We start from the raw sequence: 22,466 nt of genomic DNA, 5'->3' as shown, positions 1-22,466 counted from the left end.
TTGCAGGATTTTTACAAAATGTAAGCAGGCAGGATGAAATTGACAGAAAATAAAAGCAGAGCAAAACCACAGCCAAAGACACCACAGATAAGTGTAACTCTTTCTTAGAGAATCTTGGAAGCAACGAAGAGTTGGCTGTGAAACACAGCAAGATAATTAAATTAAATCCATTCAGAATAGTTGGGCCAATTGAACACTTCCTTCTTTCTCTTCCCTTCCCTACCACATGCCCAAGCACTCTAGTGGGAGCCTACCTCATCCACTTAAAGAGCTCTCCTAGAGTCTGAGATATATCTAAACAGCTACTGATGAAACCCAAACCAGCTTTCAGAAAAACCCAGCTACAGTAAGTAAAGAACCAAGATGAACAAAGGACGAAATAAAGAAAATCTAGGGATCAAAAGATAATCTAATGGGGGAGAAGGAAGGGAAGAGGAGTCTAATTAGTATCCTTAGAGAGACTCAAGTAGACTCTGGAGCCATAAAGTAAGTACATGATGCAGTGAAAGAAGAACAGAGAACAAGAAATGTTAGAATTTTAAAACACAGTTATCAAAAGCAAACATTCAGTGGCTGCTGGAAGACAGTGAAAGAAAAAAAACCTCCTATGTAGAAAAGAAATAAAAATATATCTAAAATATGCAGTAAAAGTTAAGAGATGAATGACCCATGAGTCCAACAACTCATAATTTACTCAGCAAATATTACTGAGTACCTACTATGTACAAGACACTGTTTTAAACATTAAGGAAACAGTGAATAAAAAAAAGTCCTTGTGCTATATTTAAATCATAGGAGACACTATAAATAAATGTCAGGTGTTATGAAGAAAAATAAAGCATGATAAGAAGACACTAGCAGGATGCTTTCAGAGAGTGATCGATGTGATTTGATAAGGAAACTGAGCAGAGAAGTGAATAAAGTGATAGAATAAGTCAGAAAACAGAAAAAAGGGTAGAGAGGGAAAATTATGACAAAAAAGGTGATCTGAGGTGAAGAAGGTCTTCTTAGTGAAAAGGCTTGCCAACTGCAGTGTATCATACCTAAGACACATCCTATAAAAAAATCAGAACCCAGGGGGAAAAAAAAATTACTAAAAATTCCCAGAAGAAAAAAACTAGATTACCAACAAAAGCTAGCCTCAAGAAATCAAGACCACTTCTATCAGCCCTGTGGACAAGATATCCCTATGGCTATGAACATGATCACAAAAAAGAGAAGTAACGGTATATTATGTGCCTCAAGGATACAACATTGCTTCTAAAATATTGTCAAAAATTGAACATGAATCTGATCAAGGTTCAGTATCCAACTACCAATTTACAGAAAAATAACATTAAATAGAACAATGGTATGCAATCAGCAAAATTCGAACTGAGAAACTCTGACAATCTGGTTTAAGAAACTTCGAAGAGAAGGGGGGAGCAATGGAGGGTGAGAGGGAGGGATGGGAAGGAGGAGCATACAGATTAAAAAGAGACTTAGAATCCAAACAATTGTAACATAGGGTACTTATCTGGATGTCCATTCATACAAATATAGTTTAAAACTATTATAAGACAACCTGAGAAAACTAACTACTGGATTATTTGAGGATTAAAAACATCACTATTCTGTAATCCCTAATGAAATACTGGATCTAAACATTAATAGCTACTAAAACCATTAGGTGGTAGTCTGATAACACCTGTACCAATCAATCTTAACATCACAATACTACCAATGAATACAAGCGGTAGGTTAAACCTGAACACTTTCTGAATATATGATATTAAGCAACGTTAACTTTTTAAGGCATTGTGATTATGCTTAAAAAGAGATCTCTAGTCTTTGAGATACAAACATATTGAAATATTTATAGATGAACTGAAAAGAGGTTTAGAATCTGCTTTAAAATAATCTAGCAGTATGAGCAGGTAGGGGTATGCATGAAAGAATTAGCCATAGGTGGATAACTGAAAATGGAGAGAGGTACATGGGAGTTAATGCTATTTTTTTACTTATTTTTGTCTGACAATTTCCAAGATAAAAAGTCTGTTTATGGTGATTTCTATTCAGAAACCTACAGTAACAATTTTGAAAATACCTTAAAATATATATATGCTGGAGGAGAACACAAGAAAATCAGAATCCCAATATTCCTATTAGGCAACCATAGACCTGGTTATCAAAAGGGTTAAACTATCTTACTTTGTTTTCTCTTTTAGTTTTTCTCATCAGATTTTCAGTTAATCACATTCAGTGGTTATGCCATTTAGAACAGCACATTTCACCATCCTTCCCTCTAGGTCCTTCCCTCTAGAATCTCAACTCTCTAAGGCTTCTAAGTGTTATCAACCTACTACAATCTCATTAGTAACAAAGGCCAGAGTTCACTGGAAAGCAATGCTATGCCTCTGTGGATTTCTTTTCTGAGACAACAGAAAACTTCGGTTTTACTAAATTTTAAGTTATAAGGAAGACAATTCTACTATAGTGTAACTGTAGAAAGTCAATTTATAACAGTTCTAGTGAGTTCTAGCCTTTTCAAGAAAGAAATCAAAACTTTATTTTCTGAAAAAGAAACAACTTTTTTTTAATATGTAAAAACAATCTTTTGTAGAGGACTTTAATCTTCCTCTCAGCAAAACTGACAGAACTTGGCTATTTTTTCTCATGTAGTATTTTAAACTACTGATTTAAATTTAAGTGTATCATGTTAACCACGATATTCAAAATTTAATCATGACATTATCTGATGGTTACTGAGATATATGCAAACAATTTAATACAGAAAAACTGTCTAGTATACTACCAGGCCCACACTCAATTTCTGGGTAACTGAGTGTCCATAGGCCTATAAACCTAACTTTTGTGAATGACAAATTGAGAGATTACTCCAAGAATCAACAAATCTTCACTCAGTATTTATTACCTATGCTACAATGGTGCTATAAAGGCCACAGAAGAGGTGGGCCTTACAAAATCCTACAGGTAGGGTAAACTAAATATTTGTAGCATAACTAAGGCACAGATTTTGCCTTTATGGTAATTAGGTATGCTTAAAATATGGACATGATACTTTAAAATGCTAAATTCTGTGGTATAAAGCATAACAGAATTTTCGAGTATATAAGGCAATAGGGAAACGTCAAGGAGATCTACAGATGTGATATGAAGTAGGTCTCAAAATCTAGTAAGTGATGTTGACAGAGGAGGAAACTCCAAGTGTAAGGGACAGAATGGAAAAATAGGTGCTAGAGCTAAACAATACAGAAGTATGTGAGCCTTTCAGATAAAATGTACACATGAGAACATAGAAAAGGACAGTATCCAAAAATTTTGCCTCTGTAGACAAGACATCACCATTGTAGGAGAAAAAGCACAACAGGGACCTCTTACCAGCCTTTACAATAGATCAGATAAGCAATTAAACAGGCAACAGTAGTATGAACTAGGTGATAATTATTCAGTACGAGAGAAGAGGTGAGGTAAACACAAGTTAAGGAAGACCACGGATTTGGAAAGGTGTGATCTTACAGAACAAGTAGTTGACCTAAGTAAGAGTACACCACTGGTGTGAATGAGTTTAATTCTCAGATTTGGACAAAGTGCATGACAAGCAGTAAAACTTGTAGTCACAAAGGACAGCTTAACATTTCTGTTCTGAGATACACTGTGAACCAGACGCATGACAAAGCATCAGGGTTTTGGGTTCGAAAAATAACTTCTACAAAACTACAGTACAGTAAGCCTGATACCAAGGCTCAGTAAAATTCTAGGTTTACTAAGAGGTTAATTAGCTCTGAAAAAAGTACTGCTAATTAGTTTAGACAGAAAAGGTAACATCTGACAGGGGATCTAAATGATACGCTGTAGACTGCTGGTTACCTCAGGAGGAACATGCAGGCAGAGGGAACAGCAAAAGTCAGGTCTCTGACACAACAGCGCTTATAACGCTGGAGGAAAGTGAGGAGGAGGGACTAGAAAGAACAAGGGGGAGAGTGACAGGCTGTATCACATTATGGCTTGTACCACCACAGGAAGGAAGGACTTCAAGGACTTTCAAGATGGGAAGCTACCGGAAGGCTCTGATAAGACAGTGACTGACAACTTTTAGTTTTGATTTTTACAGTCATTCAGACTGCTATAGGGAAGAGACTACAGGGGGGCATAGATAGAAACAGAGGGATCAACATGCTATAAGAATCAACACCAGAATAATTTGGCCAAGAAGAGGTGTAAAGTGGTGGGATTCTGATCTTTGTGAAAGTAGAGCTGACAGGATTTGTTGACAAAGATGAAAGAAAGCACTCAAGAATGATTCCCAGGTTCTTGGCCTAGACACTCAGAAGAATGCAAATGCTATTGATTGAGATGGAGAAGACTGTAGGAGAAGCAAGGTTTGGAGGGGGAGTGGTACTGTTTTCTTCTTTGTTGCTTTTGGGGAGGGGTCAGAGAAGAATCTAGAATTTACTCTGGAACATATTAAGATGCTTACTGAACATCTAATAAGGAAGCTAGATATTAAGGGTTGGAAAGAAGTCTGAATTGGAGAAATAAATTCGTAGTTGCCAGTCCTAGAATTACGTTAGGATGTAGAAAAGAGAAAACGTCCAAAGAGTAAGTGCTGGGGCACTCACCCTTTAGAAGTCGAGTAGAGGACAGCAAGACACAAAAGAAACAGAAAAGAAAGTGTCAGGGAAGGATGGATAATCAACAGTGTTACACATGGCTGACAGGCCAAGATAAGGACTCAGCCACATCAGTGAAATAGTTGCTGACAACTGTTTACTACAGAGGGGGGCAATAATTAGGGACAGAGAAAAAAAACACCTGCAGATACCAAAAGAGAATGTGTTCACTATACAAATACAGGGGCTGGTCGCAGCAACACAAAGAGTTCACCCATTTTTAAGAGGAGAGACAGGGACTATATAAATTCAGAAACAGGTAGATATGAAAAATTAATTTATACATCTACTTTCCTTTATTAGAGAAGTTCTTTCCAAGCCAGGCCATATTTTATTTATCTTTCTGGTGCCTAGCACAAAACCACAATTTGTTTGTTGGAAGAAGGGATCAGCTTCAAAATCTGAAGGGACATCATTTAGAAAAAGCATTAAATTCATTTTCTATAATCCAAAGGACACACAAGGATAAATGAGCAGAAAATACATACTGGCAGACTATGATTCAATACGGAGACACTTTTGCCAATTAGAGACAGCCAGGGTGATATTGGGGGGATGAAGCAGAAAATTCTAATGACAACAATAATGATGGCAGAAATAATTATAACAAGAGTGGATATTTAGTGAGCATTTACCAGGTACTAATCACTTCTCTAAAGCACTGAACATGTATTAACTCATTTAATCCTTATGCTAACCATAATGGAATAGACATTCATATTTATTATCCCCATTTTATAATTGATGAATCTGAGGAACGGAGTTTAAGTAACTTGCCCTATAGTTCACACAACTGAAGTGGCAAAACCAAAATTCAAGCCCAAGTATATTTCACAGATCTATGCATTTAAATATTCTATAGTGCCTCCCAGATCTTAACAGAATCAGAATGACCAACTGAAGCATCACTGATGAGAATGTTGGTTCAGACTGAATTTATCTTCTTCTTGTATGAGGTCCCTTAAGTCCACATGAATGAATAAAATATATGAGGCACGGAGCTAAAAAGTCTGTATTAAATGTGAAAAATTATTAAGGAAATGACAAGCCACAGACTAGGAGTAAATATTCGCAAAACACACCTGGATAAAAGACTGGTGTCCAAAATACATAAAGAACTCTTAAAACTCAACAATTAGAAAACCACCCAAATAAAAAATGGGCAAAAGATCTGAAGAGCCAAGTCACCAAAGAAGATATACAAATGGCAAAGAAGCCCATGGAAAGATGCTTAACATCATATATCATTAGGGCACTGCAAAGTAAAACAACAAGATACCACTTACACGTCTATTAGAATAGTCGAAATCTAAATCACTGATAGCACCAAATGTTAGCAAGAAGATGGAACAACAGAAAATCTCATTCACTGCTGGCAGGACGTAAAATGGTACAGCACTTTGAAGGACAGCTTGGCAGTTTCTTACAAAACTAAATTTGGTGTTTACCCAGAGTTTGAAAACTTATGTCCACAAACTCCTGCATACAAATGATTATAGTAGCTTTACTCATGATTGCCAAAATCTAGAGGCAACTAAGATGTCCTCTAATAGGTAAATAGGTAAATGGATAAGCAAACTGTTGTAAATCTATACAACGGAAGACTGTCCGGCAATATCAAGCTACAAAAAGACATGAAGAGCCTCAAATGCATACCTGCTAAGTGGAAGAAGTCAATCTCAAAAGACTACATACTACATATAATATTACAACCAAAACTTCTAATTAAATCATAGACTATGGTGTAGGATGAGTAAAAAGTTCGTTAACTGGTAACAAAATCTGATTTCAAATCTAATGTTTACCATCTTTCCTGTGGTAGGAGTTACTTCTATATAAGGAGGTACTTTTGCCAACGATTGGACAAGAACATAATTACTGAATAGCACCATGGATCCAAAGGAGATCCAAACATGTTAAAGGTTTGGACTATATATCCTCTGAAGTGGCTGCCCTAACAGTATGTCTACAATCCTATGAAACCACAAGAGAGAATGGGTAAAATTTATTTTAAAAAAAAAATTTTTTTAACGTTTATTTATTTTTGAGACAGAGAGAGACAGAGCATGAATGGGGGAGGGGCAGAGAGAGAGGGAGACACAGAATCGGAAGCAGGCTCCAGGCTCTGAGCCATCAGCCCAGAGCCCGACGCGGGGCTCGAACTCACAAACCGCGAGATCATGACCTGAGCCCAAGTCAGACGCTTAACCGACTGAGCCACCCAGGCGCCCCGAGAATGGGTAAAATTTAAAGAAACATGGCAATCAACATTTTTCTCAGATACTAAATCAAACCCTTCATAATGTCATTCTTGAAAAACACGCACAAGGCATTATGCATCCAAAAACCCTGCCAGTGTACTTTGTTTTTTAATGCAGAAAAGTTGCACAATTAAATGCAACAGAGGGGTCTTCAAAAGGTACAGAAACAGTATGGGCTAATGTGCCACACAAAATGTAATTTTCACCCTTTTGTTCAATTACTACACACAGAAAGAGACAAATGAAAAAGTGGGAGGGTCCTGTCTGCTGTCATTGCTAGTAATAACTTGTGAAAAAGCTCAAAGGAACAAGAAGAGAAATGTAAGTTCTTAAGTCACACTGAAGGTTACACCACAATCTCTTCTTACTTCACCAATTGCTGAAAAGTTAACTCATGTTAAGAAGCTGCATTGTGTGAATACTTACTTGTTACAGCCAGTAAGGGAGACAATCAAGGGCGAGGAAAAAAGAAATCAGACTCGAACTTTGAGAACAAATCAGTTGTACATCTGCTTCTCTGTTTCCAACTCCGAACAGCCTGGGACGCTTTTATTTTGGTCTCCCCACACTCATGCCTCCAGTTCAGCTCCTCAAAGGACGAGGCACCACAAGACCTCACTTGACAATGCAGAGGTTTCTACAGCAATACATACGTGTCAAACTGCTCCAAACAGGCTTAATTAACCAATGGTCTTCATTCTCTCTTTCTTCCCAAAGCAACACAAATCACTGAAGGCATTTTTCTCATTATCTTTGTAACTTCTCCTAACTTGCATGTAGTCCTTCAGCTATGGTTATAGAGTTCTTTTTGGCAAAACTCAACTCCTTTTCTACTGCAAATTCACTTCTTCATTCTTTTTTTATTCTAGGCCCTCTACTTACTCACCTTTGCTTCTCCTGGTGCAGTACTATCTTAGAATAATGGCAGTAACAATACCAACAAGAAGAGCAAAAATCAGTTGGGGTTTTCCATCAATCCCTCACCTTAAGGATTCAAATGGTCTCATATACTTTTATATTTAATACCTTTGCTAAATGATGGCAAAAATCTCTTCTACCACATTTAATTTTTGTAAGTAATAAGTGAATAAGCTGCGACCATCATCAATTCTTCATGATAGTCTAAAAGAGGTCTCTCAACTGCATTATTTACATAAACCTATCAGTGAAAATGTTTTTAAGTACCTGCTCCAGTATATATTATTTACTTAAAAAATAGCATGTATTATTCCTATAAATTAGTATGTACTAATACAACAACACATGCAACCAGAAATTTTACAGTGGAGGGACAAATATATAAATTTATACATTTTATTTACTTTAGAAGTACAGGTATTCTTTTTCCTGCATTCTCTGGAAGTGTGTATGATAACACTGTGGTGACCACCCGTCTAAAATTGGTCAGAGAAGCCCAGAGAAAATATCTAAACTTCCATCAGACAGTTTAACCACTGATAAACATTTTCCCCCTATTAAAGTCTACCTTTCAACTTTTTGAAGCTCTTGTTAACAAGACAATTCTTAAAACTGTCTATCATTCACTAATTCATGAACTGGAAGGTCAAAATATAATTGCATGAGGCAACGACATTATTTTAAAACACACACACACACACACACACACACACACACACACACAACAGTAGCAGAATTTGAGCCTCACCACAGCAAAATTCAGTTTGCATATTTTGTGTGTGTTTGCCTGTCTTTCTCTAATAGAAAGGAAGAATGATTTTCTAATGGAATAAAAAATATAGAGAAAAAAACACTGTATATTTTATTCTGCTTCCATTAAGCAATTAAAAAACAAAACAAAACCCAGTCATTAAGCACTCTTCTCAAGTCCAGACACTGCACCCAGCACTGGTCTTTACAAAATCTGACAGCTAGAAAGGAACTTCAAATCAAGGCCAAACATCCAAACACTGCTTCAATTAGCTCTACAACAGAGCCACCAAGTGGCAGTTTTTGTAGCCTGTGTTCAAACACCCTTTAGCAATACAGAAGGCAGCCCACTTCATTTTCTGAGACTTCCGATTAGAGATCAATAAATTGAACCAAAATCTGTCTAGTGATAATTCTACCTAGCGGCCCTGTTTTTATTCTCAGAGGCAATACAGAACAAGCCTAATCATTCTTCCACTTGACAGCTCTTCAAATACTTTAAAGTGAGGGCTGAAAACCTCACCACCTCTTCAACCTAAGTATCCAAATTTGACTTAGCTATTTCTCATGTATAGTTAAAAAAATTTCTCATGGCCACTTCCAAGAAGAAACACAAAGGAGCTTAATTCTTAAGTTACCAAGGAGAAAAATTTGCAAAGTTACATATACTCCTGCTTGTCAACTTTAAAGCAACTATTTAAATACAGACCATTATTTTAATATTCCTGAACGTCTTAAGCAAATTTATAGCTATATATAAACAGAATTCACTAATATTAGATTTGACATTTTAAAAATATTTTCTACAAATTAAATACCTCCAATGAATAGCAGTTTTCATTTTTTTAAACTGAATGTTAAAGTTTTAAATATTTTTAGCACAAAATGGCCAATATAGAAAATTTATATAATTATTATTTTAAAAAGTGAGCAAATCCATTTCAATAATACAAGCCCTGAGATCCTCCAGGAAATTAATAAAGGATCTCAGGCTTGCACATGTATATGTGCTCATGTACACAAACACAGCTGTGCTACAGATAAAGACCAAAACTATAACTAATGTTTCTTATACAGCTGCCCTCCTGCTAAAAATGAATGAGTGAAGAAACTAATCCCAATGGAAGAGTTCCAATTTTATTTGAGTACGAATCAATCAACCAGTAGATTGTATTTACATTTAAATAATGTCTGCACAGTGAAGGCAGATCTTGGTTATTAGTCCATTATGAAAGCGTGGTCGAAGTCAGAGCACAATCAGATACTCATCTTCAGCACAGCTTGTTTCATAAATGATATTTCTTACCAATGAAATGGGTGAAACCAGAACTAGACCCAAAAAATGCCAATTTCAAGTAACTAATTCACCATTAATATTTCTCAATATTTGAGTATTTTAGAAGCTGAGAAGCTAAAAAAACTGAAGATATAATTTAAGTAATGTGTCAGTATCACATACTATGAACAGGTTATATAATAAGATGTATTTGAAAAAAAGCAAAGAGGAAATTCAACACTGCTTTAGATTTTGTTCTTCTGAACAAAGGGTTCTAACTAAGCTTCAATGAATTTAATTCTAACTAAGCTTCAATGAATTTTCTTAAATGGTCAAGCCATTAAATAAAATGACGATACATTCACAAGGCGCATTATATTCTGTTTTTATTAAGCTCACTGTGAAAGAGAACAACTAGCTATGCAAGAAAAGCTGGAGATAATACTAAATCAACTTTGCAAGTTGTGCATATTAAAAGTAGACAGCATTGGTTCATTTAGGGAAAAAGGTAACAAAATGTATTCAGACTACTAAAATTTCTATTTCCTGGTGTACCTCAGCTTCTTGGGTTACTCCAAGCAAGTTACTCATTACCTGGTTCAGATTTTAGCTATACTAATATTTACCTGGAAAATGTTCTACATAATTCGATCTTCTAGATAACTTACGTTTATTCCATTATGCAACATTTTATATTTTAACTATTTTATAGACATTTTTCTAGAAGACTTTACCTACTATTTCCCTGTATTCTTTAAAATAAGAGTTGCAACTTAATTTGACCTTTTCCTACAGATTTAGTCATAACATGAACTGTACTGCTGTGCTTTGATCTTATGTTTTCTCACCTCTGCTTGATGTCACTTACTGATGACAGTGTGTTCTTGATGTTTCTGATGACTAGATGAGAACCTGAGAGTGGTCTATATAGGCTCCTAAGCATAAAAGACTTGTGCTTTGTGATACCTGACTACTCTGAGTTCTTTTTCTCTTCCTCTTTGCTTCCCTGTCTGGTTTTTAAAAGACTGAAGTTACCATATAAAATTACAGCAAAATAGGCTGTTAGCACTGGGAAGCGAGTTTAAAGAGCTCCAGGTACCTGAACATGAAAGCAGAAAAACACCTTCCCTTAGAAGGCAGCAATGGCTAATTTGTACAATGAGGTCCCCATTCCTTTTTCCCTAGGAACTGGAATCAACCATGTCAATTACATGACATTCTTCTCTCCACAGATGATCTAAAAGCATACCCTCGACACTGCCTGCTCATTAGATGCAAAGAACAGAAACAAAGAAAGAAACAATAGCAGAGATGTCCAATTACCCACGGGGTTTAAGAGTTATGTGAAAATGATAATATGCTTAACATTTATTTATATATGACAAAGAAATGTAAATGACACTGAATCTCAGTTTATGTCTCTGGTGGGTGCTCAGAAGTCAGAATATAAAAAGATACAATTTTGTCTGGCTATTTAAGAGGCTAACACAACAAGACTTCTGAAAAACCATGGAATTCTTGAAACTGTCAAAAATATTTATTAAAACCCCAAAGTACATAATTAGAATTACAGAAAATCTTGATTTTGTTCTCTCTACATATATAATGAATGAATCACAAAATTAGTTATCCAACTTTTTTTTCCACTGTGTTAACTAAGCAACACAGACCCCAAGTAAAAAAAGAAATTCTGCCTAAATAAATTGATGACCTACTTCTCTCTACCAAATAAGTTCTTATGACTCAAGTTTTACAGACATTATTCTAAGCCAATCAAATATTAGTTGCTTACATAATAAATAATACAACCATTTTGGCTAGAGTAGATTGTCACTGCTCTGAAGTAATTATACCAGGAAACGGGAAAAATGTGAGGTAGTCTTTGAGTAACTAATAAAAATTTATTTTACTTTCAGTTTTTCCTACCAGGATGAGGGGAAACAAAAAAAGACACATGAAAGACTAGCCCTACTCATCTAGTTGGCTTGAATAAATTACAAATTACCACTTCACTTCTGCTAGCTGGCAATGTCAAACACTACTGATTCATAGAAAATAAAGTAATAACATTGTACCTCGGCAAAAAAAAAAAAAAAAAAAAGACAAAAAAGTTATCCATAAAGCTTTTTTTCCCCACATATAACCCAAAGCTACCCAGTTAATGTATCTCCAATATCTTGCAGCTAATGATAAAATTAAAACTATTCAAGATGATAGCTTTCTGGTGGCACTATAAGCATGTATCACTAAGGCAGAACTTTCCAATGGCTAAAGGAGTCATGAAATAAAGAAAGGACATATTCTTTATTCTTTTGATCTTGGACCAAATAAATTATTCTGTTCCCCTATCTGTAAAATGGGGGCAAGCTGGAACACTGAAAATTTATTACTGGTAAAGTGTTTATAATCTTCAGGTAAATGTTATATAAAAATTAAATACTTGGTTTATACCTTGTTTTAATTCCAAACCTTCAGGTTGTTTGTTCTCTCTCACGGTTGATGTAGAATCTATACAGATGTCTTGTCTGAGGAATAAAAATAAATAAAAACAATTTTTAAAACTCTATTCAGTCAAGTAATACTTACTGCTCAGGTTCCCAGAATTTATTAAATCAGACACTTGGGAAGACACATGGAATTCTTCTGAACCCCCAGGATATCATTTAGTACACTTTGGAAGCTCAGAAACATGTGTATACAAGTGTCAAAAGCAGCAGCTATAAACCACTAACAATTTAGGTAGTACACATCTTTGTAAAAATTAAGGGGCAAAAATGTCCATCGATAGATGAATGGATAAAGAAGATGTGGTGTGTGTACACACACATACACACACACACACACACACACACACACACACACACACACACACACAATGGAGTATTACTCAGCAATCAAAAAGAATGAAATCTTGCCATTTGCAACTACGTGGAACTAGAGGGTATTATGCTAAGTGAAATTAGAGAAAGACTAATATCATATGACTTCATTCATATGAGGACTTTAAGACAGAACAGATGAACACAAGGGAAAGGAAGCAAAAATACTTATAAAAACAGGGAGGGGGACAAAAATATAAGAGACTCTTACTTAAATATAGAGAACATTGGGGCTCCTGGATGGCTCAGTCGGTTAAGCGGCCGACTTCGGCCCAGGTCATGATCTCGTGGTCCGTGAGTTCGAGCCCCGCGTCGGGCTCTGTGCTGACAGCTCAGAGCCTGGAGCCTGTTTCAGATTCTGTGTCTCCCTCTCTCTGACCCTCCCCCGTTCATGCTTTGTCTCTCTCTGTCTCAAAAATAAATAAACGTTAAAAAAAAATTTGTTTTTAAAAAGAGAACAAACAGAGGGTACTGGAGGGGTTGTGGGAGGGGTGATAGGCTAAATGGGTAAGGGGCGTTAAGGAATCTACTCCTGAAATCGTTGCACCATGTGCTAACTAACTTCAACGTAAATTTAAAAAATAAAAGAAAAACACAAGAAAAAAAATTAAGGGCAAAACTGGAGAAATATGGAGGTAACTTTTCTCACTTCCAATACCTTGCAGGATAGCTGGTGGGAGAAATCAAAACTTAAGAGGAATCCAATAATTTTTCAAGTGTTAAATTTAATGAGCACTTTGGCATTCAAATTATTTTATATTCATCTAATTTCATACCTCAAGTGCTTTGATGTGGGAAATACATATTTTACATGTAATATACATATGTAATCAAAGTAAATGGATTCAAGTATAAGATCATAAAAAAGTTTTGATCCACCATGTTCTCTAACAGAGCTGCAAACTAAACTAATTAATGTTCTTTCTTAGAGGGCATTATACCATCTAGATATTAATATTACAAATACTTTTTGGCAAAAGAAATTAGTTGCGAACATTCAAAATGACTTTTCTTTATAAATAAATATTACCTTTTGGAGAATTTCTATATGCATCCTAAAACTAACATACAAGAAATATTTCAGGAATTTTCCTGCTCACAAATCTATTTCTTTATTTTAAACAAAGTTTATTTATTTATTTTGAGAGAGATGGGGGAGAAAGAAGGAGGGAAGGGCAGAGGCAGGGGGTGGGGAGAATCCCAAGCAGGCTTTATGCTGTCAGTGCAGAGATGGACACAGGGCTCAATCTGTGAGATCAAGACTGAGCCAAAATCAAGAGTTGGACACTCAACCTACTGAGCCACCTAGGCACCCCTCCCAAAACGATTTCTATCCACTTAATAACACATGCTTCAAATAACCAAAAGATAAAGACCTGTGATCATTTCTTTAAGTTTACAATATTCTTTCCAGTCAACATATTTGGTACTTATGTGTTTTGCATTAAAATTTTACTAATGCAAGCACAAAGTGAAATAGAGACTATAAAATTCTTTGGATCTGATATTAATTATAACATATAAAAGATTTAAAGTTGAAATACATATTTTATACCTCTTTCTGTCTAATATCACCTACTCAGTATTTATTCTTTCACCAGAATGACTGGCAGATCCCAAGGAAGATATCAACAAATATTCTTTGGTAATCCAGGGACAGATAAAATGCCAATATACTACATTAAGAGCTTTGCAAGGAAGAAAGTTAAAATGTGCTACCTCACGCCTTACAGTCAAATTAGATTTTACCTGCTGGGAACATTAATCTATTTCTAAATATCTTTCTTTAGATAAAATGTTTGCTCTTACACATCCTTGAGTGGGCACCACTCAATTCTTCTTCTAAACACATAACATCTAGAAGACTTCAACAAAAACATAATGCAACATCACCATTAAAAGAGCCATGGACATCTGTAATACGCTAATAAGAAGGACACAACATCACCTATGCAATATTATAGCTGAGAGTGTATGACCTATTTCATGAAGAAATCTTCAGTCAAACCCAAAAAAGGAAATAAGTAATGTTCAATTAAAAGTGGGTGGGGAGTTAAATGTCAATGTATAAAAGGCAAAAAAAAAAAAAAAAAAAAAAAAAAGGTTGTGGAAATATTCTAGGTTAAAGGAGGCTGAAGAGCCATAACAATTAAATGTTATAATTCACTTGAGACTGCTGAACTGGAGGGGGAAAAAATGTTGTAAAGGACATTACTGAGTCAAATGACAAACAAATACCGAAAGCAAACTGAGTAAAAGTGTTGTATCATTGTTAAATTTACTGAAGTTGACACTGTATTGTTGTTATGTATAGACTACTGATATCCTTAAAAAAAATCACAATGCAGTATTTAGGGGTAAAGTGTCATGATGTATGTAACTTACAGCCTCAAATGTTTTAGAAAATAGACACACATCTATGTAACAAGAGGGTACAAATGGGATAAAATTTTATTAATATATTATAGAGAAATCTAAATAAAAGATACATGGATACTTCTTGTACTATTCTTATTCTTATAACATTTTAATAACTGTGAAGTTATTGTCAAATAAAAATTTTTAATAATAATGCAGTAAAATGCATTATTCTATGCATTATTTTATTTTCTCTGTGAAAGCCCCTTGATTGTCCTTCAAATAAAACTGGACATCTCTATATAGATTACCTGCTTCCATAAAGGATTGCTTTAGTGCCCAAAGTGAACTTTTATAACATTCTGTTTTATCTTAAGTTAGGCTTGAACATGCCATTAAAGAATGTCACCAAACAGAATTTCAAAAGTAGACGCAGTACAAGTGCACCACCTTGTGGCTGAAAAATAAAATGCAAGATACTTTTACTTCAGTAGTATGTGAAGTTGAAAAAATATTCCAGAAAATAGCCTGGAATTTTAAAATCTATACTAGTTCATTTTTCCAACATGTAGACTTCGCAACTAAAATTACCATACACATTCAGAGCTCTCCAATACAATTTAAAGATCCTTAACAAAGAGCATGGAAAGCAAAATATACCAAAAAAGGAAATGTCTTAAAGTATAAGAAACCTACAAGTATATGTCTTTTTATTTCTAGTTTTATGAAAATAAAAAATGTCTACTCCCAGATAAGAAATACTAGGTGTCAGAGTTAGGAAAACTAAAGTAATTCCAATTTATATTTAAATGACATTTAAATATTTCTGTCACACCCTTTAGATAAGAATTTTGTAACAACTGGAGAAAGAGAGATGGCAAGAGAAAAAAGTGGGGGATGGAGGGGGACACATGCTTAATCTGGTTTGGGTTAATAATCTTAGGATGACTTTTGTAGTCCTTTCCATTAGGGGGGAAAAAAAGCCTGTTTTTATTTTTCTACTTCCTTTCTCACATCCGCAGTGCTCCTCCTTAAAGCAGCTTAATTTACAATCTTGGCTTTGCAATATAAGACAGCCTTATACCCACCTCTGGGGTTTAAGTCCTCCAACCAGTATAAATCCAACTTACTTTCTTTTACCCCAAATACAATTCCACTCTTGACCTTTTTTTTTTTTTTTTTTAAACAACAAAATAGAAAATAAACTATTGGGATTGCATCAAAATAAAAGGTTTCAGCACAGCAAAGGAAACTATCAACAAAAATAAAAGTCAACCTATGAGGGGCGCCTGGGTGGCGCAGTCGGTTAAGCGTCGGACTTCGGCCAGGTCACGATCTCGCGGTCCGTGAGCTCGAGCCCCGCGTCGGGCTCTGGGCTAATGGCTCGGGGCCTGGAGCCGGTTTCCAATTCTGTGTCTCCCTCTCTCTCTGCCCCTCCCCCGTTCATGCTCTGTCTCTCTCTGTCCCAAAAATAAATAAACGTTGAAAAAAAAATTAAAAAAAAAAAAAGTCAACCTATGAAATAAGAGAAGATATTTGCAAATGACATATCCAATAAAAGGATATATTCAAATATTCAAAATATACAAAGAACTTATAAAACTCAACACTCAAAGGATATTTTTTTTTAAGTCAGAGTGATACATTGGGGAGATCTGTGGAACTTAAGAACCACTACACATGTGAATTACCAAAAGTTTCAACTTTTGGTACTTTTAAAAGGGAAAAAAGTCGGGGCGCCTGGGTGGCGCAGTCGGTTAAGCGTCCGACTTCAGCCAGGTCACGATCTCGCGGCCCGTGAGTTCGAGCCCCGCGTCAGGCTGTGGGCTGATGGCTCAGAGCCTGGAGCCTGTTTCTGATTCTGTGTCTCCCTCTCTCTCTGCCCCTCCCCCGTTCATGCTCTGTCTCTCTCTGTCCCAAAAATAAATAAACGTTGAAAAAAAAATTAAAAAAAAAAAAAAAAAGGGAAAAAAGTCAAATTCTATCCAAATAAAAAATACACAGGGGGTGCCTGGGTGAGTCAGTCAGTTAAACGTCCCACTCTTGATTTTGGCTCAGGTCCTGACCTCACAGCCCAGGATGGGCTCTGCCTAGACAGCATGGGGCCTGCTTGGGATTTCCTCCCTCCCTTTCTCTGTCTCTGTCTCTCTCTCCTTCCCCCTCCCTTCCTCTCTCCCTCCCTCCCCCACTCATGCTCTCCCTCTCTCTCTCTCTCAAAAAGAAATAAACATTAAAAAAAAATAAAAATAAAAAAGGAAGATACCTCAAGGATAAAGAAACCAGACCAAGCAGCCAGTGTCTTCCCATTTTGGCAAAAGCTGACAATCAGGCAAATTGGCATAACAAAAGGTGTAACTCTGGATTCTCTCCAGATTCCAGGGAATAGAAACAGAGGCTAAAAGAAGCCAGCCTATCATTCTATGAGCTTCCTACTATTAAAAATAAGAAACAGGCAAAGAAACTGGAGTAGCCAAAACAGAAAAAAAAAAAAAAAAGTTGAAGGATGTACATTATCAGATTTCAAGACTACAAAGCTACAGTAATGAAGACACTATGATATTGGAAAAGAGATGAACATATGTACTGATGGAACAAAAGAGAGCCCAGAAATAAACCCACATATACATCGTCAACTGATTTTCAACAAAAGTACAAAGGCAATTAACAAACTGAACGAATGGTACAACTGGATATCCATACGGATATAATTTTTTTAATTTTTTTAATGTTTCTTTTTTGAGAGAATAAGCATGAGTGGGGGAGGGGCAGAGAGAGGGAGTAACAGAATCCGAAGCAGGCTCCAGGCTCTGAGCTGTCACCCCCAAGTGGGGCTCAAACCCATGAACCATGAAATCATGACCTGAGCTGAAGTCAGACAATTAACTGACTTGAGCCACCCAGGCACCCTGCATATAATTCTCAATCAGTAACTTGTATCATATACAAATACTAACTCAAAATGATCACAAACTTAAAAACTGTAAACCTATAAAATCTTTAGAAGATGCAGGAAAAAAATCCTTTGTGACCTTGGGTTAAGAAAAGATTTCACCAAAAGCATGGTCTATATATAAAAATAGTTGATAAATTCGATTTCCCCCAGATAAACAAATCTGCTCTTCTAAGGCGATGGTGACAGAATATACGACAAGCAAGACTGGGAGGAAATATTTGCAAGCCACGTATCTGATAAAGGACTGTATTCAGAGTATATAAAGAACTCTCAAGGGGCGCCTTGTTGGCTCTTTGGGCTGAGCGTCAAACTCTTAATTTCAGCTCAGGTCATAAACCCAGTGTCCCAAGACTGAGCCCTGCATCAGGCTCCGTGCGGAGCATGGAGCCTGCTTAAGATAGTCTCTCCCCTGACCCTTCACCCCTCTCCCCAACTCCTGCTCTGAAAAAACAAACAAACAAAAACCTCTCAAATCACAGTAATGAAAATAAAAAATAAAGAACCCAATAAAAAAAATCAGATCAGTGGTTAAAAAATTAATAGTCACTTGACCAAGGAAGATATACAGATGCAAATAAACACAATAATAGATATGTTCAATGTCATTTGTTATTAAGGAAATGCAAATTTGGAACCACAATGCCACACCACTACACATATATTAAAATGGCTAAAATCAAAACAGCAGACAAATGGAACTCTCATTCACAGTATCAGCAAGGATGCCGACATGCCCTACCAACCCCCACTCCTAGGTACTTGACCAAGGACGATTAAAACTTGTTATGTTTGCACAAAAACCTGTGTGTGAACATGTATAGTGGCTTTATTTGAAATCATCATAAATTGTCAACAGCTCAAATGTCGCTTTATTAATTTTCTATTGCTGCCATAACAAATTACGACAAACCTGATAGCTTAAAACAACATTATGCACCATGTTAGAGTTCTGTAGGTCCTAAATCTGGGATGGGTCTCACTGGACTCAAATCAAAGTGTCCACAGGATGCATTCCTTTCTGGATGCTCTAGGGGAGAATTCATTTCATGCTCCTTTGGACTGTTGGCGGAATTCAGTTCACAGAGGTTGCAGGACCAAAGTCCCTGCTTCCTTGCTGGCTGCAAGCTGAGGATCATGCCCAGATTCTAGTGATGTCTCATGTTAGATGTCTCTGACCTCTTCTCTCTTCCTCTTCAACTTTTAGGAACTCATAGAATTAAATTAGGATGACCTGGATAATCCAGGATATGCTTTCCATCTCAAAGTCCTTAACCTAAACGAAATCTGCAAAGTTCCTTTTGTCAAATAAAGTAACATGTCCTCAGGTTCTGAAGCCAGAATATAAACACCTTTGGAGGGTCATTATTTTGGTCTATAAGATTACCTCAAATGGGAGTGGATTAATAAACTATAGTAAGCCCACACAATATAACACTAACTACTTAGCAATAAAAAGGAAGGGACGATTGATATACACAAAACAAATGAATTTCAAATGCATTGTGCTAAGTGATAGAAGCCAGACTCAAAAGGCTATATACTGTATTATTCCATCCATATGACACTCTAGAAAAAGAAAAGGTATGCGGACAGAAATCAGATCAGGGGTTTACAGGGGTTGGGGATGGAGGGAGAAGACTACAAAGAGGCATGGAGGAAATTGTTAGTGTGACAGAACTATTCTATATTGTGATTATGGTGGTAGATAAATTACCATCCATTTGTCCAAATTTACAGAACTGTATAGCAAAAAAAGGTGAATTGTACTGTATCTAAATTATACCTTAAATTTTTTTTAATTGAAATACCACAAAAGTCTTAGAGCAGGCTCAAAAATATTGAATCATATAGTGGTAAACTGTCACCTTCAAAAACTAAGAAATGGGGCAAAATAATCTTAATTTTTCTCAAAGGGCCTTTCCACGAAGCAAATAAATCCGTATCTCCACTGTGTCACTCAGCAAATTCCTTCAGCAAAAGACAGCAAAATTTAACTCTTTTCTCCATTTCCTCTCTCCAAGTAACATTAAGCAAAGAGTCACAGTAAACTCCAGTTTTTCTCTGATCCATGATTCTCTAAGGATTCATGGTATAACTGGCCCCCTGCAACTGTGTTTTTGTGAAGAGACAATTCCCTAAATAGGGGGCTATAGTCTATATAAAATTGACTAAAGGAAATCAAAGAGGTTTTTCTTTTTGTTGTATCCCTATATTTCTATGTTTTCAAGGAATTAGCATGAGATTACTATGTAAGTGCATTTAAAGGTACAAACTTATGGGAGTGCCTGGGTGGCTCTGATCAGATCATCGGGTAAGGGTCTGACTTGGGCTCAGGTCAGAATCTCACCACTCATGAGTTCGAACCCCGCATCAGGCTCTGTGCTGACAGCTCAGAGCCTGGAGCCTGCTTCAGATTCTGTCTTCGTCTCTCTGACCCTCCCCTGCTCGTGCACTGTCTCTCTCTCAAATAGACATTAAAAAAAATTTTTTTATACAAAAAAATAAAGGTACAAACTTATAAGATGTGCAAACATGTTACTACTTTGTAGAGTCTAAGAATTAGGTCACAACACTGTCAATGATTAGTAATACTTTTTGTGAAGGTTTCATGAAAAACGTATCCTTTCATTTCTGATAAACTTACCCTATTATGTAGAATAGTCTACACCTAAGTATTATGGCCTAACAGCAATTTATAAAGGATATGAGAACATAAGTGGTAAAATAAGATAATCAATTTATTACCATTTACTAGCCTAAAAGCACAGTCAATCCTTTATATTCATATATGTCTAAGAGAATTGAGCTTATAAAGAGTAATGTCAACATAACAAATTGATCTCATTTGTTAGAAAAATCCTTTTATGCTTGAAAATATATGTACAGTAGCTTCCTCTTAAACTATTTTTTGTAACAACTTAAAAATTTAGACACTTGTAAGCAACAAATTGTTTTTTTAAAAGCTACAGTAAAGAAAAATAATTAAAAATCACAATGAATTATTTCACATTCCTCAGGCTTTCATTTAAAAAAATGTGGGGGAAAATCCCCAATACTCAGCAGTGTAAAGTGGAATTTTAGGAATACTTATTATTCTAGATTCAGAGTAAAAATCCCAAAGCAAATACAGCAACATGTTTTTACCAATGCTTACCATGTAACAGGTACTATTCTAACCACCTTACAATCTTTTTCTCACTTAATCACCATCAAAATCCTATAGGTTAGGTGCTGATATTATCCCTATTCTCCAGATTTAAGTAACATGCCAAACATCAGAGAGACAGCAAGCTGTGGAGTTATGCTGGCAGGCATTATTAAATTTAAATTATGCAGGCAGTTTAATTCTACAACCTTGACTCTCTGCATTTATTTAGACTTGCTACTACCTGCAGAAATACTTCTCCACGTAGTAATACCTAAAAATTACAGGTAGCCGTAGCCATATACATATTCATATGGCTAATATGTATCTCAAAGCATAAAGTCAGTTTTCACTCTGAATTTGATCTCAAGGCCCCAGAGAAAAATACTTCCTTCTTCTTGGATAAACTTATGCTTTTAAAGCATCAAGACAGAATTATTTTAAAAATTGGAATTTCAGTGAAAAGACAGGCATGACAGACAACAAAAGACGCATAATCCACAAGAAAGGGAAGGCCTGAGACAGATGGGAATGAAAAGGCAGGAAACATTTCTAACTGTATACCTTTTTGTACTATTTTGTACTGTTTGAATTATATTCCCCACTGAGGCATTTTATTTGCACATATGTACTACACACTCAGAAAAAAGAATCCCAGGATTGTCCCTTCTGTGGGTTTATATCTTGCTTCTTTATGGTCCATGATGCCAGCTGAGGTTGTCAGTACAACGAAAGCAATCTGGTGGGACAGGAGCAGACTAGTCTGCCATTTTCCTAGATCTTTGAGTCATATATCAAATCTGGGCCTGATCACTGCCCACTTGTTTAACCTGCCCGTGAGATTCAAACAATTTTCCCAGCTCTGTTATCAATGATTTCAAGTTTGCCAATGTAACCATGCTTCATCATCACAGTTGGAAAACGGACTATGACTTTGGAGCATGGCCTAGAAAGACCCTAGAACATGGCGTCTGTCCCACTTTTTGGCATTGTTTTTACTTCAATTTTTTGGTGCTGCCAATGCTCTTGAAAGCATGTGCCAAGGCATTCATGCACACCATCACAGCGGCATGGAAGGATGGTACTATTTATATTTTTTAAACCATGCCCATGTATTTGGCTATTCACTTAAAAAAAAATTAATGGAAGTACAGATTCACACAAGTTTGTAACAGAAAACAAAGGAGGGAATAAAAAGAAATTAAGGAAATAAATATACAGATCAAATTTACTGAGTAAGAACAGTCTAATCA

General features: G+C 36.0%; 1 protein-coding gene across 2 annotated transcripts in view; it reads right to left on the bottom strand.

The window, feature by feature from the left end:
- The window catches only part of CAAP1 (caspase activity and apoptosis inhibitor 1), a 52,605-nt gene that overhangs the window by 6,245 nt on the left and 23,894 nt on the right, over positions 1-22,466 (bottom strand). For both annotated transcript variants that reach the window (XM_047829669.1, XM_047829670.1), the window contains exon 5: positions 12,330-12,403. In XM_047829669.1, coding sequence (XP_047685625.1) covers positions 12,330-12,403 — 74 coding nt within the window. The remainder of the gene's footprint in view (positions 1-12,329; positions 12,404-22,466) is intronic.

The sequence above is a fragment of the Prionailurus viverrinus genome, chromosome D4 (assembly GCF_022837055.1).
Source record: "Prionailurus viverrinus isolate Anna chromosome D4, UM_Priviv_1.0, whole genome shotgun sequence".
Classification (NCBI taxonomy): Eukaryota; Metazoa; Chordata; class Mammalia; order Carnivora; family Felidae; genus Prionailurus; species Prionailurus viverrinus.
Note: the sequence above shows the minus strand (reverse complement) of the source record. Positions and strands in the feature narration are given on the sequence as shown.